The following is an 18,273-nucleotide window of genomic DNA, read 5'->3' as shown; positions in this document are numbered from 1 at the left end:
ATACAGCTTAGCAAAAGGAAAATAAACAATCTAATCAAAAAGTGGGCAAAGGACCTAAATAGACACTTTTCGAAAGTGGATATAAAGAAGGCCAAGAGACATATGAAAACATGTTCAAAGTCACTAATCATCCAAGAGATGTAAATCAAAACAACAATGAGATACCATCTCACACCTGTCAGAATGGCTATCATCAACAAATCAACAAAGGACAAGTGCTGGCGAGGATGCAGAGAAAAAGGAACCCTGTGCACTGCTGGTGGGAATGCAGACTGGTGCAGCCACTGTGGAAAACAGTATGGAGTTTCCTCAAAAAATTAAAAATGGAACTCCCATTTGACCCAGTGATCCCACTTCTAGGAATATATCCCAAGAAATCAGAAACACCAGTCAGAAAGGATATATGCACCCCTATGTCCATAGCAGCACAATTTACCATAGCTAAGATCTGGAAACAGCCTAAGTGCCCATCAGCAGATGAGTGGATTAAAAAACAGTGGTACATCTACACAATGGAATGCTATGCCACTGTAAAAAGAAAGAACTCTTACCATTCACATCAGCATGGATGGACCTGGAGAGCATTATGCTAAGTGAAATAAGCCAGTCAGAGAAAGATAAATATCACATGATCTCACTCATTTGAGGGATATAATAAACAACATAAACTGTTGAGCAAAAATAGATCCAGAGACAAAGAAGCATCGAACAGACAGTCAAACCTCAGAGAGAAGGCAGGGGAGGGTGTGCGGGGGGGGGGGGGGGGGGTGCAAGAGATCAACCAAAGGACTTGTGTGCATGCATATAACTATAACCCAGCGGTTCTCAACCTGCGGGTCGCGACCCCTTTGGGTGTCGAATGATCCTTTCACAGGGGTCGCCTAAGACCATCGGAAAACACATATATAATTACATGTTATTTTTGTGATTAATCACTATGCTTTAATTATGTTCAATTTGTAACAATGAAAATACATCCTGCATATCAGATATTTATATTATGATTCATAACAGTAGCAAAATTACAGTTATGAAGTAGCAACAAAAATAATTTTATGGTTGGGGGTCACCACAACATGAGGGTCGCGGCATTAGGAAGGTTGAGAACCACTGCTATAACCCATGGACACAGACAGTAGGGGGGTGAGGGCATGTGCTGGGAGGTGGGAGTGGCTAGGGAGAGGTCAATGGGGGGAAAAGGGAACATACGTAATACTTTAAACAATAAAGAATTGAAAAAAAGATTATGGATAGTTTCAGAGTTTCTAATAAAGAGTACCTTCTTTTCTACTTTGGTTTTGAGTGGCAGATGTGGGCCAAAATATCAACTTTACTATTGATAAAAATAGATTTGAAAGATGTGGATTAGCGGGAGAGCTGAATGGATCCATTAACTGAACCACAGGGCAGGCAGACTTGTAGAGTCATGGCACTGCCAATCCAGGGAGAAGGGTGAGCCAGTACTTCCTCCCTCAGAGTACCTACAGTTGACATCTTTATGATGTCAGTTACCAGTGAAATGCTGGTAAGCTGTCTCCCCCCAAAAAGAAGGGTGAGGATGAGCCCAATACATATAGTATATTCTTCCCAATCAGACAACTTAGTCCATAGGTGAATGTGTTAGTTTCCCGAGTCTTCTGTAAGAAATTACCACAAACTTGGTGTGTAACACAACAGAAATTTATTCTTTCACAATTCTGTAGACCAGTAGTCTAAAATCAAGGTGTCAGCAGGGTGGGTTCCTTCTGGAGGTTCTGAGGGAGAATCTATTTCATGGTCTGACTCCTGGCTTCTGGTAACTACAGGTAGTCTTTGTTGTCCTTGGCCTGAAGGTGTGCAACTCCAATTTCTACATCCATCTTCACATGGCTTTATTCCCTGTGTCTTCATGTTTATTTTCCCTTCTCTTATAATGGCAAGTCATCTTGCATTTCAGACCCATCCTTATCCAGGATCACCTGTTCTCTAGATGCTGACCTTACGTATGTATGCCAAGTCCCCTTTTCTAAGTAAGGTTATGTTTACAGGTCCCAAGTGAATGTTATCTTTTGATGTATTTTTTTAAGAGTCCTCTATTTAATCCACTAAAAGGGATGGGGAGGCCAGGAGTTGGAGTAATCAAATAAGTAAACTTGCTGCTTGCTATGAAGAGTTGGGGCAGCTGTTCCACCCTACCATTCCCCAGCATTTTGTTCTCATGGTCAACCAGAGGTAGGAAATCAGCAAAAACAGTCTGATTCCTACCCTGTATATGAGTCATTGGCATTATCTTCAATTTGTGTTTCTTTGATAGGATCTTCTAAAGCCACTTGTACATTCTGTAAGCATTAATGGCTAAAACTAGATAAAATCTATACATCCACTTAGCTGTGCACAAATAAAAGGCAGTTTATCACAATCAAGCAAACAAACCAGTGAAGGTGCTATGTCAATTCCCAAAATTCCATAAAGATGCCTTGTGAGTGGTATGTTTCATGGACTGAGTGATACACCTTGTAGCTCTGGATATGAAATATTAGGAAAGTTTAGTTTTTTTGCACTAAAAATTAAATATAAACAAGTGTTTCCCTCCCATGCTTCCATGGATGTGTACTTCCCAGGATGCATGGGTTGCAGTTGGGAGCTCATAGGTCTAGAACATCACTGATTGCCTAATAGAACTTTTTGCAGTGGTTTAGACAGTCTATGTTTGTGTTGTCAGGCATAGAACACCTGAAATGTGGCTAGTGAGACTGAAGAATTGAATTTTTCATTTCATTTTATTTTAATTAAATAGACTTGTGCTTGGTGAACTGTATTAGACAGCAGATTAGATATTTGTCAATGTCTAGACTAAAAATATTGGGAGTAGTTAAATAAAGAGAATGTATTTTAATGACATTAACAAAAACAAAAAAAAATTCATCTTGAATTAGCAGCATATTTATATGCTGCTAAGGGTTTTTGTTTCAACTTGGAATTTTAGTTAATGGCTAAAATTTAGATGACATTTTAGCTTCTTTTCCCTAACTATTATCTGGGCCTTTGCAGGCCTAATATTGATAAATATGGGATAGAAATTTGTCAACTTTGGGATATGCTTACTTGAGAATTAAGTGTCAATGTCAATCATTTCATATTTCTCTTTACTGAAAATATAAATTAAACTAACATACATAGAAAGCTTTTACTTCAAAGACTATAAGAAGAGGTTTATTTTTTTTCCTTGCTGTTATATTATGTAAAGGCATAATATCCTAAAGAGAAACATGGTAATTAGCCGTACTTCCGCTACCCTGCCCATTGGCTACTCAGGGTGATATGCAAATTAACTGCCAGCCAAGATGGCGGCCGGCAGCCAGGCTACTGACACGAACAGGAGGCTTGCTTGCTTCAGTGACAGAGGACTCCAACGTTCCCCACCTGCCGCTGCTGGGCTCTGAGCTGCTAAGAAACATTGTTACAAATATAGAAGCTAAACAAAACCCCAGAAACCTGTTTTCAGTCAGCCGGGATCTCAGAGCTGGAGTCGCAACAAAGTTTCAAATACAGAAAGTAAACAAAGCCAGAAACCTGGTTTCAGCAGTGAGGTCTCATAGCCAAAGCCGGCTCTCAGCTCCAGTGATAGCCATAAATCCAAGAAAAAACAAAAAAAGGAAAAAAGGAGCGGTTGGGAGCTTCAGTCACCCGCCAGCCTGAAAACAGTCCTCAGCCCCTCACCCAGACTGGCCAGGCACCCCAGTGGGGACCTCCTCCCTGAAGGATGTGTGACCAGCTGCAAACAGCCATTAGCCCCTCACCCAGGCTGGCCAGGCACCCCAATGGGGACCCCCACCCTGATCCAGCTGGCCCCCACCCGTGCACCAGGCCTCTATCCTATATAGTAGAAGGGTAATATGCCTCCCAGCAGGGGGATCAGCGGAGCCGCGAGGCCTCCTGGCCCCTGGAGCAGCGTGACGGGGCAGTGCCCAAACCCCCTGATCGCCCTGCGGCTCTGTGTGTGACAGGGGGTGGGGCCACAACCTCCCTATCCGCCCTGCTCTGTTCGTGACAGGGTGCAGCGCCCCAACCCCCTGATTGGCCCTGCTCTGTGCCTGATAGGGGGGAGCTCCCCAACCCCCTGATCAGCCCTGCTCTGTGTGTGACAGGGTGCGGCGCCCCAACCCCCCATGGGCCCTGCTCTGTGTGTGACAGGGTGCGGCCCCCCAACACCCCCCCCCCCATGAGCCCTGCTCTGAGTGTGACGGGGGAGTGCCCCATCCCCTGATCGGCCCTGCTCTGTGGGTGACGGGGCGGCGCCCCAACCTCCCCATCGACCATACCTTGAGGGTGATGGGGGCAGCGCCCCAACCCCCCAATTGGCCCTTCTCTGTGCATGACAGGGGGGAGCTTCCCAACCCCCTGATCAGCCCTGCTCTGTGCATGACAGGAGGGAGCTCCCCAACCCCCTGATCGGCCCTGCTCTGTGCGTGACAGGGTACGGAGCCCCATCCCCCTGATGGACCCTGCTCTGTGCGTGACGGGGCAGCGCCCCAACCCCCTGATCGGCCGGCTCTGTATGTGACAGGGGTGGCACCACAACCCCCTGATCCGCCCTGCTCTGTGCATGATGGGATGGCGCCACAACTTTCCCATCGACCCTGCCTTGAGTGTGACAGGGGGCGGTGCCCCAACCCCCCAATCGGCCCTACCCTGAGCGTGACTGAGGGTGGCTTCGCAACCTCCCAATCCGCCCTGCTCTGTGCATGACAGGGGGCGGCGCCCCAACTCCCCAATCGGCCCTGCTCTGAGCCCGACCAGGGGCTGCACCTAGGGATTGGGCCTGCCCTCTGCCACCTGGGAGTAGGCCTAAGCCAGCAGGTCGTTATCCCCTGAGGGGTCCCAGACTTCGAGAGGGCACAGGCTGGGCTGAGGGATCCCTTGTCCCCCCCGAGTGCACAAATTTTTGTGCACCGGGCCTCTAGTTTAATAATAAAACCGTAATATGCTAATTAGACTGGATGTCCTTCTGATGTCCTTCCGGACGACCTTCTGGACAAAGCTGGGACTGCGAGGGAAGCTTGGATCCCGGGTGCTAGAGGGAAGCCAGTGCTGGCAGCCGGGGGAAGGAAGACCTACTCTTGCACGAATTTCGTGCATCGAGCCCCTAGTATTTAATAATGTGAAAAGTACCACTTTATGTTAAATTTATTTTTCAGACCATGTACGCAGAAAATGCTGTGATTTCCAATCATGCTATTATTGTTTCATTTTATGAAATGTATAACATAATATCTAGTCCATGAGGTAGATTTTTGTCTTTGATTGAAATGTGGCAAGAGAGAACAATTTTCCCCCCAATGACAATGACTATAATATAGCATTAGATTTAAACTCATTTAAAAAGGAAATGTGAAAATAAGTTAAGTATAGCTCCCACTTCTTAAACTTTAAGTAGTTTACATTTTAGAGTATTGTGTTCTTCGTTTATGCCAGAAGAGGGTGTACTTTGAATTTGATGTTTTTGAATAGAAAACATTCCTTTTATCTACTACTGTAAAGTTGATGTTTCTTTAAAAATTACAGTCTTTAATTCCAGAATGTCCCTTAATGTGCATGGGAGGAGAAGGCGGATCTATGTGAATGATTTAGAGCACATATGACTAAAAACATCTATTAATACAACTTTGACTCAGAAATATAATTTTGTTTTCCTAAAGTTTTCATGTTACTTTCTGAAAATGAATACAGAATAAGTTTTTTAAATGTTTTTTAGGAGACTCTTTATCTTAAAATATAAAAAACCCACCCTGATCTATGTAATATAATTTCAGTTTTGATCTTACTTAATTGATCATTATAAGTCATAAAGCCTGATCATTAAGGAAAAGAGATGCACTATAAATGAAAACAAAGCTGTGTCTAGAAAGTGATATTTATTTCTTTGTGTCTTGACAGCTTGAAGGTCCATGTGTTTTGCAAATTCAGAAAATTCGCAATGTTGCTGCGCCAAAGGACAACGAAGAGTCTCAGGCTGCACCAAGGATGTTGCGGCTGCAGATGACTGATGGTCATATAAGCTGCACAGCGGTCGAATATAGTTATATGTCAAAAATAAGGTGATTGGCACTTTATTTTGTATATTTGTTATAGCATTTGAAGGTGCTTTTCAAAATGGGTTTTGTTTTAAGAACTTTGAAAAGAAGGAATGAATTCTTAAGTGCATGTTAGAATTTTTCAGAAGAAATTAAAGTTTAAATTTCTACTTTATCTGTATAGAAAAATATGTAAGAATGGAGTTGGTTACTCTTTGCTTCAATATTAATTATAAAAACAGAAATTTAAGGTGTTTTTTGCATGAAAAGTAATCTTTTCAATCATGTCAGTAAATTTGAGGTCATTCAAATTTCTTTAACTACATTATAATTCTTTCTGGACAGTTAGCTGCATCCATTACACTATTTAGTGTTCTAGAAAAGGTCATAGCAAATGAGTTTTCTAAGGAAATGATTGACATCAATGTTTGCAGCCACCCTACTTTCTAAGAGAAAGCGGAACTCCATAGGGCAGATGTTTCCAAATCCTTCTTTTGATATTTTCAAGAGAGGCTTCATAATCATGCCTATTGGCATGGAGAAAAGCAATAGGGAGGGGATCTCCTTTATCCTCAATGTCCCATTAGGTCAGTTTCAGCTCTATTTTCTGAAATGGAAATTTTCATTAGGCATTTGTTAAACCACCTTTTTTTGTTATTTTATATGCTTATGTTTGCTGCTCTGAGCTTTTCATTTCATACTTCTCTCCTAAGTAAGCATTTAATAAGCATTTAGCATCCATTGTGTTCCAGCTCCTTATTTGGTGCTGGAGGTGTTATTGTCACCAGAAAAGGTATTACCGAGTGGAGGGAGAGGGCTGTCCTCTCCTTAATAAATCGAATTTGTCGAAGAAGCATGGCAAGCAAGTTTATCAAAATATATATGGCTTATGAAGCGCAGACAGGCTTCTCAGCCTGGTGGAGATTCAAGGGGTTTTATACCCTCTGTCTACAGGTTTCAAGGCTCCTCTTCCAGATATCTTAGGCACGGAGCAGCTTTCAAGGTCTCCCTTTTACTTTGTTGTGGCCTTTCCCAGAATTTATGAGAACACCTGGCAAGTCCCAAGATGGCTGACTTTTTTCAGTGGGTGAGATAAAACTCCCTCTTTTTCCTCCCCCAAGACAGCTGACTTCTTTGTTTAGTGGATGAGATAAAACTCTCCCTTCTTAACTTCTCCTTCCCCTATCCTGCATTAGCAATACCAGGGTGATTTAAGCTATGTATTCTCTGGTTAGGGAGGAAAGATATTAACCATTTGTTCTCACATGTCCTGGGTTGGGGAAGATAAGGGCTTGCTGCAAGCTGGCTATAAGCTGTCCAGACATTTGGACATCTCTATAGGGTCCCAGGAGTCAGAGCTGACTCAATGGGATGTAACACAAAATGTCTTGCTCTGCGTGCAGACTCTGAAGCTTTAAAACAGGAATATTCTGTTTCTTCTTCTTAATAACTCTTTTATCAACCTGCCTTCTTTCTTTCTTTCTTTTTTTTTTTTTCCAGAATAGACCAGTGCTTTCACTGATTTGCTTTTGTAAATATCAGCACATAGTGAATGTCACCGAGCTTTAAAATGTGAACAATGTGAAGCCAATTCGGCATGATCCATTCTCAGTGTTTTAGGACCGTCTTTACTCCTATTAGGAGTGCTTTACCCCTTGCTGAATGGACAAAGAGATGAGGTGGGGCTCAGTGTATGTGCTTTAACTTTAGAATAAACCTATGTAATGAAATGGATTTCTTCCATTGTTTCTCCTACCAAAAGGTTGGTAGGAGGATAAACACCTTGTCTCTGGTCTCTGTAAAAGGGGTAATAGTGTAATGTTTACCTGCAAACTGATAATATTAGTCCATTATAGAAAAGTTCTTTTCGGTTAGTATACTTTAGAATAAATAATTCTCATTTGATCTTTAATTACATGGTTAACAAAAAAGAGCATTATTTTTGTGAATTATGGTAGCTCATATACATATAAAATTTCTAGGTCTGTTACTGGTCAGATATATTTTCCTTTGATAAAATTTAAATTTGTAATATAGTATATCATGGCAATGCATAGCCAAAGCTCAGGGAAAAAAATGGCAAATCATATTTGTATAGCATGGCATTATTGAGAAAGTGCATTTATATATTTTATTCTATTTATCTATTTGTGAGGTGTGATTTTCAATGTGTATACACACACACACACACACACACACACACACACACATACTAGAGGCCTGGTGCACAAATTCGTGCATGGGTGGAATCCAGCTGGCCCGCCCTGATGGGGGCCCATCGGGCCAGGCCGACATGGGGGAGGGGCCACGGGCGGTTCCCCATCAGGGTGTTGGGGGCCGATTGGGGGCCAGATCAGGCTGATTGGCTGCTGCAGTGTGTGTCATAGCCACCGGTCGTTCTGGTCATTCTGGTTGTTTCACTGTCTGGTCACTGGACTTTTATCTATATCTATATCTATATCTATATCTATATCTATATCTATATCTGTCTATATATCTATATCTATATCTCTCTCTCTATATATATCTATACACTAGTGTGTATGTGTGTGTGTGTGTATATATATATATATATATATATATATATATATATATATTTTTTTTTTTTTAACTCCTGAAAAACACTTTTCCATGTTAGTTCATTTTGAAGAACTTGACCAACTCAACACTGATCAGTTTTGAAGAGGAGCTTCAGCGTGTTTTAACTTTGTTTTTTCTTTCCTTTAGCCTGAACACACCCCCTGGAACTAAAGTTAAGCTCTCAGGCATCGTGGATATAAAAAATGGATTCCTACTCCTGAATGACTCCAACACCACAATCCTGGGGGGGGAAGTGGAACACCTTATTGAGAAGTGGGAGCTGCAGAGAGTAAGTGTAACTGAGAAGAAAGGCTTCAACTTCTGAAACACTACACTCTTCTAATTGCAGTCTGTATTTTAAGGAGACCTTCCCATAGTGAATAATGTCAGAGTTGAATAGAATGGAATACAGGAATCTTTATAAAAACTATCTGCCTTTGTTTAAGCACATTGTTCCTCTAAGGCAAATGTCATTTTTTCAATATTTGCTTTTTTTTGCATAATTTGAAAAGTCACGTTTTACTGATAAGTTTTCAAAACTCTTAAAGTACCAGTTATAACTCATGTGTAATGTATATCATTGTTTCTGCAAAGCAAGTGTTTGCATATATACAAATATATATATATACTAGAGGCCCGGTGCACAAAAATTTGTGCACTCGGGTGGGTCCCTCAGCCCGACCTGTGCCCTCTCGAAATCTGGGGCCCCTTGGGGGCCCCTTCCCCTGGCTGCTGGCACCAGTTTTCCTCCAGTGCCCGGAACCCAGGCCTTTGCTCTTCGCCGGGAGGGGCCCGTGTGGTGGGTGAGGGGCTGAGCTCTTTTAAAAATACTTCTGAATGTTTGGTAAATAACCCTGTAGGAATCTACTTTCTGAAACATGCTGGTTGTTAAGGGCTGATTTGGGTAATCAACAAAATGTATGTTAAAATCCTAATCCCCCGAACTTCAGAATGTATCTGTATGTGGAGATAAGATCTTTAAAGAGGGGATTACATTAAATTGAGGCAGTTCCAGTGTGACTCTTAGCCCATCTCACTGAAGTCCTTATAAGAAGAGGAATGTTGGGGTCCAGCCCCAGCAGGTCCAGAGGTTCCCAAAGGTGTGGACGGAGTTGGCGAAGAAGGAATGACACAGAGGCAGAGTTCAGGTGATCATCGTAGCCAGGTTCTCTTTTTATTGTCCTGTTACATCTATATTTATACTATTTGATCCTATAAGCATGCCTCTATAAGCTTTTTTTTTTTTTGCCGAGGAAGCATGGGGTCCGTTTATTGGGGGGTCAGTCAAAGGGGGAGCTGGCTAGGTTGGGGTAGGGCAGCAGCTTGTCTGGCTCCCAAGAAACCCAACTTGAGTCCAGAGCCTCGACCACTTTGAAGCCAAAGTCTTCCTCCACCTTTATCTGCATGGGGGCCAGATCCAGAGTCAGTGGGACTCCCGGCTGGCACCCTTCCCGTGGCACTTGCCGCCTCTTCCAACCGCTGGGCCCCTCACCAGGGGCCGGGCTGCTGGCTTCTGCAGGCGCTAGTGTCCTCCTGGGCGGGGACAGCCCCTCTTTCTAGGGAGGCTCATTCTCAGCGTTGCCTGGGCTGGGGGCATCTGTGCCCTGGCTGCCCTTGTCCTCCAGTAAGATGGTGAACTGGCTGGCCCGGTAGTCGTCGCTGTAGGAGTCCAGCACCCTCATGAAGAACCTCCGCTCCTGCTGGAGTCTCCGTGTTATCCTCTGTATCTGATGGAGCCTGTTCAGGACCCGCTCGATCTCCCTGCAGCGCCGACCCAGCACCTGGTACTTCCTGTGATTGAGTTCCCCTTGGCACCGCGGCCGCTGGCCTTGGGCTGCCTCCTCCTCTTCGTCTCGCTCCTGGAGGCTGGAGCTGCCCAGACCCCCAGACACGAACTCCACTTCGGTCTCAAGCTCGCTCTACAGGATGTGACCACCAAACAGCAGAGGCAGCGCCAGCTCCAAGCAGGGAGGTGCTGAGAACTCCTCAAAGCCCACAGCTGCCATGGACCCCTCTCTCTGCTCTAGCTCCATTTCTCCCTGGCTCCCGGCAGAACTTCCAACATTGCAAGCCTCTTAAAGTGCAAAATGACTCTCCCGATCTGATTTCATGGCCAGGCACACAAGCCCCAGCCGCTAAGCCTCCTGGGAGTTGTAGTTCTCTATTTCCCGCTCACTTTCCTCGCCCCACCCCCACCCAGAGTCCTGGCTGAAAGGCCCTGCTTGCTGGTCTAAGGCCGCTGGCCAGGCATCTGAGTCACCTCCATCTTTATTCCTGTCCTGACACCGTGCTGTCTGACCACGGAGACTATCTGCTTGGGAGGCCCCTGGGTCTTCTTTGGCTGCATCGCCCCAGGGACCGGATCGCGTGCCCCGGCCCCTGGGTCTCCTGCTGGGGCCTGGCTGCATCATCCCTGAGACCGGATCGCGTGCCCCTGCGGCGACACAGCCCCGGCCCCTGGGTCTCCTTTTGGGGCTGGGGATCCCCACTGTTCGGGCACCAGATCATGAGCCCTGGTGGCGACACAGCCCCGGCCCCTGGGTCTCCTTCTGGGGCCTGGCTGCATCGCCCCCGAGACTGGATTGCGTGCCCCGGAGGCAACACAGCCCTGGTCCCTGGCTACACCGCCGCCCAGGCACTGGATCGCGTTCCCCGGCCCATGGGTCTTCTGGGGCCTGGCTGTGTAGCCCCGGGACCACGTCCCCAGGCAGGGGTGCAGCCTGGCCTCTGGCTCCGCCTCTGGGTGTTCTCCGATCACTGGTGATCCGTGATCTGAGAATTCGGCGGGGCAGGGAAGAGGCGGACATCCCCTCTTCCCTGCCCCATCTGGCTTCTCCGATTACTGGCCCAGGGCCGGCAAAGGTGGCCCAGCTTCTCCGATCACAATGGTGGCCCAGTTCTCTGGCTCTTGGCTGCCACCTGGGTTCCGACACCGGCAGGCGGCTTCTTCCATCCTTCCCTTTTCGCCACCCATCATTGTGCCTACATATGCAAATTAGCCACCATCTTTGTTGGCGTTAACTGCCATCTTGGCTGGTGATTAATTTGCATATCTTGCTGATTAGCCAATGGGAAGGGTAGCGGTCATACGGCTAATTACCATGTTTTTCTTTTATTAGATAGGATATATATATGAAAGCATAATGCATATTTGTTTCATCTACATAAACACATATAAACTAGTGAATGCAAATTAGAATTTCACTATAATAAAGGGGTTCTTGTGACTAGGTTCTTTCTAGTCACTTTAGTTGATGTTTCCCCAATTTGTGTTAACAATAGCTTCATCCTCGTGGTCATCTAGGTTATCTAGTATTGTTCCTCTACTTTCCAATTCTGTTGATTCACAGCAGTCAGATCTTCTATCAGTCTCTTGCTCCCCAGTTGCACTGCTGTTACTCTAGTTTAAGTCTTTAATATCTCTTGTGTGGACTGCTGCAGTAGCCTTTTAACTGGTCTATACACATATTCTTTCTCCATCTTTTAATCTGTTTTATGCACTTCTGCCAGATTATCTTCCTTCAGCATAACTCAGAACATATCACACCCTACTTTTATATCTGATGCCTTAGTTTGGGATTCAGTGCCATTAATAATCTAGCCCTAGTTCAAGTTTATCTTTTCAACTCTAAATTATTTCACATAGATTTTGATCTAACCAAATGGAACTGCTTACTCTTTTTTTTTTTTTAAACTCATACCACTTTTGCTTTATTGCTAAGCACTTCGGGTAGATATGGTCTACTTCAGCCTTACTTACCACCAGGTTCCTGGACTGATTGATGTTGACTTACATTCAAGGTCTCCAACCAGGTCACCAATGGCACTGTAAGGAGCTGTGGGTCTGGAGGTTCAGACTGAATTGGGGAGGGGAGCGAGAAAGGATCATGTTACAATGCTGAGGACAATGGTAGAGCTCAGGCTGAGGCTGGACCCTGGGCTACGCTGGCCTAAAGGTTTGGACAACCCCCTCAGCTTCACTCAGTGCCCAGTTCCTCTCCAACCGAGGCACATGGAGTACAAAAAATAGTTTCTCTCCAGCCTTGAACTTGATCCCAAAAGAGTGAAACTACTTACTCTTTCATTGAGTCTCTATGCTTTTCTCAATTATACTTTGGGGTGGGGGGAGATTTTCTTACTTTTACACCACTCATCTTGTGTTCTCTCTCAAAATGCCTGCATGGCCAAATGGTCCTCATGCTTTTAGACTCAGATCAAATGCTTATTCACATAGTGAAGTAGTTCCTCTTTTATTGAATTCTTGGGACACTTTATCCATTTTAAGAAGTGTATCACTTTTTAGCACTAAAATTTTATTTATTTCTTATCTCCATTAGGCCTCTTAAGGTCAGAATTCTTTGTGTCATCTGTGTTCAGTTCTATAAATATTTGTTGAACAGTGTGTAGATATTGTGCTGAGCTCTTGCATCCTTCTAACAGTCTTATCGGGGCGTTTTATATAGATCAGAAAATGGACTCTAAGAACTGTTAACAAGCTTATTTTATAATTAGACAACTGATAGGTGATGGGTCTGAGCTTTCCTATATCTGCAAAGTGGTTGCTCTGAGTCTTATGTGTAATTGTGAAATGAATGAATTACAAAGCACAAAAGCTAATTACTCTTTGAGCTAAAATTAATGTTCTTGTGTTACTCTCAGTTCTTGCCTAAAGTGGGCCAAGGGGCCTAACAGTATTTCAAGCTCCTGGTATTTTATGATATATCACTTTTTTCTACTTTCGTATTTTTTAAAAAATATATTTTATTGATTTTTCACAGAGAGGTAGGGAGAGAGACAGAGTTAGAAACATCGATGAGAGAGAAACATCGATCAGCTGCCTCCTGCATACCCCCCACTGGGGATGTGCCCGCAACCAAGGCACATGCCCTTGACCGGAATCAAACCTGGGACCCTTGAGTCCGCAGGCCGACACTCTATCCGCTGAGCCAAACCGGTTAAGGCTCTACTTTCTTAGTTTGAAAGTGCCTCTGTTGGGAGGTAAGTAGATAAGGAGAATTAAGCACATATTTTACTTCTTAGTACTCATTCCTTATGATAATACTGTGCTACATTTGGGGCTGCTGTGCTGTGCAGTATAAGATAATGTTTCATAACTTCATTGTTCAGTTGAAAATGTTGCCAAAGCAAGTATGTGGAGGTTTGATAGTTTTAATAAAGAGCCAAGTTTATGGACTTTGAATTTCCCAGCAAAATCCCACTCATTTTATGTGATCCTTTCCTTTCACAAGTTGATATATTTTTATTATAATTAAAAAATTTTTAAAATGTGGTAAGATGCTCTTAAGTCAGATCAACATCTTACATAATTTTCCCAAACCAACCAAAATTACTTCATTGACTGAAAAGTCAGTTAAACATTCTAGGAACTTCCTCTATACCAAACACACACACACACACACACACACACACGCAGACACACACAGAGAGAGATTAGTAGTAGTTTCATAGTTGTCCTTGTAATTTTTTATTATGTATCTTTGCACTTTGTTTCCTGAAAGCCTGTTAGTATTTCTTGTTAGGAAGCAATAAAAGTTTACATTAAAAAGTTTAAAAACATTTTACCGTAATTATAATTCTCTATCATTTTATAGTTTTTTGAATTGGTAACCATAGCAATGTAGAAACCATGGAGAGTTCAATTACTTGAACATCTGGCAGGTAGTACACACAGAAACCAAATGCACACATAGAAATCATAATCCATAGAGAGAATTTTGGAATTAAAAAAACCCTAAATATTCTTGTAAAATAAATAGGGGAAGAGAACATTGAGCAATATTTAAATCATATGCAGGTGGTGTAGTTGTAGCAAGTTGATTACATACAGGTGAAGAAAAGAAGGAAAGTGGTTTGTATCTTCCCAAACTGAAATTCTGTACCCATTAAACATTAACTTCTCATTCCCCACCTACTCCCAATCTCTGGCAACCATGATTCTTCTTTTTCTCTCTATGAATTTGACTACTTTAGGTACTTTATGTAAGTGGAATCATACAATATTTATCCTTTTTTGTCTGGCTTATTTCACTTAGCATAATGTCTTTTAGGTTTTATTCAGATTGTAGCATGTCAGAATTTCCTAACTTTAAGGCCAAATAATAATTGCGTGCGCGTGTGTGCATGCGTGCGTGCGTGCGTGTGTGTGTGTGTGTGTGTGTGTGACTTTGTGTTCATTTATCCACTGATGACATTAGGGTTATTTTCACCTTTTGGCTATTGTGAATAATGCAATTATTATGAAGATGGGCGTATAAATATCTGTTCAAGTTTCCGCTTTCATTTCTTTTGGGCATTTACCCAGAAGTAGAATTGAGGAATCATAAGTTATAGTATAATTTTGTTTTTAGTAACTACCATATTGTTTTCCACAGTGACATCACCATTTTACATCCTCATCAGTAATATACAAGGGATCCAATTTTTCCACATCCTTGCCAACTCTTGTTATTTTTTTGTATGCTTATTGTCTATTTGTGTATCTTCTTTGAAGAAGTATCTATTTAAGTCCTTTGCTAATTTTTAAATCAGTTTTCTTTTCTGTTGTGTGACTTCTTAGTATATTCTAGATATCAGTTCCTTCTCAGATATGTAATTTGCAAGTATTTTTTTCACATTTCAGGGATTGTCTTTTTACTCTGTTGATAGTGTCCTTTGATGCACAAAAGTTATTAATTTTGATGAAGTTCAATTTTATCTGTCTTTCTTTTCTTTTGTTACTTGTGCATTTGGTGTCATATCCAAGAAATTACTACCAAATCTAAATCCAGAGTCATAAAGCTTTCTCCCCGTTTTCTTCTAGAAGTTTTTATGAGTTTAGTTCTTAATTTACGTCTTTGATCCATTTTGAGTTAATTTTTGTATAATGGTGTAAAAACACAGTTGACATTTTGTACAATGATAATTACTAAAAATGTACGGAAAAGCTTACAGTTAAGAAGCTGTATTAAATGACAGCTGGTGCTTAACAGATATATGTTAACATCTCAAAATGAAACAGGAGGAATGGATGGCTGCAAGGAGTCCATCCTTCTGAAAATTCCTCATGACATTCAAAAGAATTTATAATGTGAGGAATTGCCTCTGCAAGGAAAATATTTTTCCCATTTGCTTAATACATTGTTAATTTTAAATATGAGAGCTAGGGAAAAAAGAAAGCAAAATTATTAGAGTTTGGAAGCTTATTTTTATTAAATAACATTCAGTTATTTAAAATATTCGTCAAAATATAAATTGATTTTTTTAAACAAGTCTTTTTTGTTTGTCTTTTGTTTTTTGAATCATCAAATCTTCAACTTGTTCCATATATCTGGCACAAGAAGGTATTCCAGTTAAACCACGTCTTTATTAAGGATGTTTTTTGTAATTGAAAGTAATTAGCATATTATGAAATGTAACAATTTGATCTCTTTTAATAATTGGAAATCACCGTTATCAGTATTCCCATAAACTGTTTCTAGTTACACTTCTGAACTCTGTTCCAAGAATTGGGGACAAAGACCAAATAAATATTTCTTAGTATATTGCAATATAACAAGTATGTTGTTTGCTAATAGATTTTATGTCTAAAATTAGTTTTAATATGCTTTAAAGTAAAATTTTTACCAAAGCCTATTATCTTTGAATTTGCTACTTGTTGAGGAGGGTTTTTTACTGTGTTTTGTTCTTGTAGGAGTAGTTTGGTAAATACTTCTAAAAACTGTTGTGAATGTGTGTTTGTTTTTTTTATAGAAGTATTTTTTTAATTTAATATATTTTTGTATTGATTTCAGAGAGGAAGGGAGAGGGAGAGAGAGAGATAGAAACATCAGTGATGAGAGAGAATCATTGATCGGCTGCCTCCTGCATGCCCCCCCACTGGGGATCGAGCCTGCAACTGGACATGTGCACTTGTCCTGAATCGAACCCAGGACCCTCCAGTGGATTCTCTATCCACTGAGCCAAACCAGCTAGAGCATGAATGTGTGTCTGGTATGGGAGATTAGGAAAGGGCCTTTACCTAATTATTGAAGTTAGGATATAAAATATTTTATATAGTTTGAAATATTTTATAGAAAGCTTTTTTTCTGTGTGTGTGTGTGTGGTGTGTGTGTGTGTGTGTGTGTGTGTGTGATAAGAATGTATTAAAATAAGTAGAGTCCTGGTGTACTGTAAATGTTGGAAATATATTTTTTATGTATAATTTCTATTTTGTGACTCACTTTTCTCACAGAGCTTGTCAAAACACAATAGAAGCAATATTGGAACTGAAGGTGGACCACCTCCTTTTGTGCCTTTTGGACAGGTAATGACTTTTATGTTGGCAGATGAATTTTAATCAGCAAAAAGTGTTTTCCATCTGTATTCAAGCTGTGTTTAGCTTTGTGCTGAACTATTCATTCAGAAGTCATGGTGTTATATGAAAATATATTCAGTAAAGGAATTTAGTAATTGTGTTTTTTTTTATTCACTGTAATTAAATTGATTTTATCAAGAACTGTTAACCCAAAGATTGAAAAAATTAAGAAGCACACCTGAAGAGCAACTAATAACTAATTAAGATAAGATGGTGATGGGGCATTTTTTTTGAGAGAGAGAAATGCAAAAGAAAAAAATAAGCTAAAATTTCTCATTTTTTAAATTTAAAACAAAAGAGGGAGAGAGAAAATAAAAGTGTCAACAGAAGGATGAGACAAAGAAGTGAGGACCCAAGAGGCAGGAAGGGGCATCACTGCACTGTATCAGAGTCTGCTGTCCCAGGCTTCCCTTTTAAAAATTCTATTCTTCTGCTTTGATTCAAATACCTTTGTTAGTCAGGAATTTAATTTTATTTTCAGTTGGTATTTTCCTTTCAACCACAGCATCCCTGATCCTTCTCTGACATAAGCTAAAGGTTTTCTGTGTACTTCCTATTTTTCACCCCCCTTGCTGCTATGTTACCCTGAGGTATAGCTCCTCAGCTGGTATCTTATGTCTTCATGGTTGTGCTCAGCATCAAACTGCATTCAGAACAGTCTCCTCTAGCCTATTCTTGCTTTATCCCTGAAGAGTCTGAGAATAATCTCTGTGACAGCTTTTGCTTTTTGCCACATGTTGCCACCAAAATTTAGCTTTCAATATTCTACCTTGTGTTTGCTCCTTATTTTTCTTTGAGAGTACTAAAGATGAGTTAGGGACACAATAGGTAGGAAACAGAAACCTGTATCTCTCTAACAACTTTAAAAATTTTTTGTGTGTGAAAAAGATAACTAGCTGATCTGAAGATAAATGGGTAGGATCAGATGCACGCCTCTTCAAAAACCTTTATGTGGAGTCTATTCAAAATTAAATGGAATCATTCTTACATCATGTCTATTTTGAAAGTATTTTTAAAAATATGTTAATTTTTATTGTGCTTTGCAACAAGGCACAGTGAAGATAAAAAGAGGCATGATGCCCTTTGGTGTGACCTATGTTGATGATATTCTCACGTCTACCAGTGTAATAAAAAAAAAAAGCCAGAATCAAAATGGTATAAATATTCTAATATTTTGTATTTGAAAATGATAAATGATATGTTTGTAAGAATTTGATTTTCTCTTAAATATTTTGGTGATAATATTTCTTTCAGAAATTGCTCAGAGACTTGTGATTTAATTATTTT

General features: G+C 41.4%; 1 protein-coding gene and 1 pseudogene across 10 annotated transcripts in view; one reads left to right on the top strand and one right to left on the bottom strand.

The window, feature by feature from the left end:
- TDRD3 (tudor domain containing 3) overlaps nt 1-18,273 on the top strand; it is a 203,792-nt gene that overhangs the window by 96,757 nt on the left and 88,762 nt on the right. For all 10 annotated transcript variants that reach the window (XR_004965809.1, XR_004965810.1, XM_036297580.1 and 7 more), the window contains exons 4-6: nt 5,917-6,077; nt 8,781-8,922; nt 16,864-16,935. Coding sequence is in view for 8 of the 10 variants with exons in the window: in XM_036297580.1 (XP_036153473.1) it covers nt 5,917-6,077; nt 8,781-8,922; nt 16,864-16,935 (375 nt within the window). In the remaining 2 variants the exon portion in view is untranslated. The remainder of the gene's footprint in view (nt 1-5,916; nt 6,078-8,780; nt 8,923-16,863; nt 16,936-18,273) is intronic.
- LOC118649965 lies at nt 9,889-10,666 on the bottom strand (annotated as a pseudogene).

The sequence above is a fragment of the Myotis myotis genome, unplaced genomic scaffold (genome assembly GCF_014108235.1).
Source record: "Myotis myotis isolate mMyoMyo1 unplaced genomic scaffold, mMyoMyo1.p scaffold_m19_p_3, whole genome shotgun sequence".
Taxonomy (NCBI): domain Eukaryota; kingdom Metazoa; phylum Chordata; class Mammalia; order Chiroptera; family Vespertilionidae; genus Myotis; species Myotis myotis.
The sequence above is the reverse complement of the archived record's forward strand: the minus strand, read 5'-3'. Positions and strand labels throughout refer to the sequence as shown.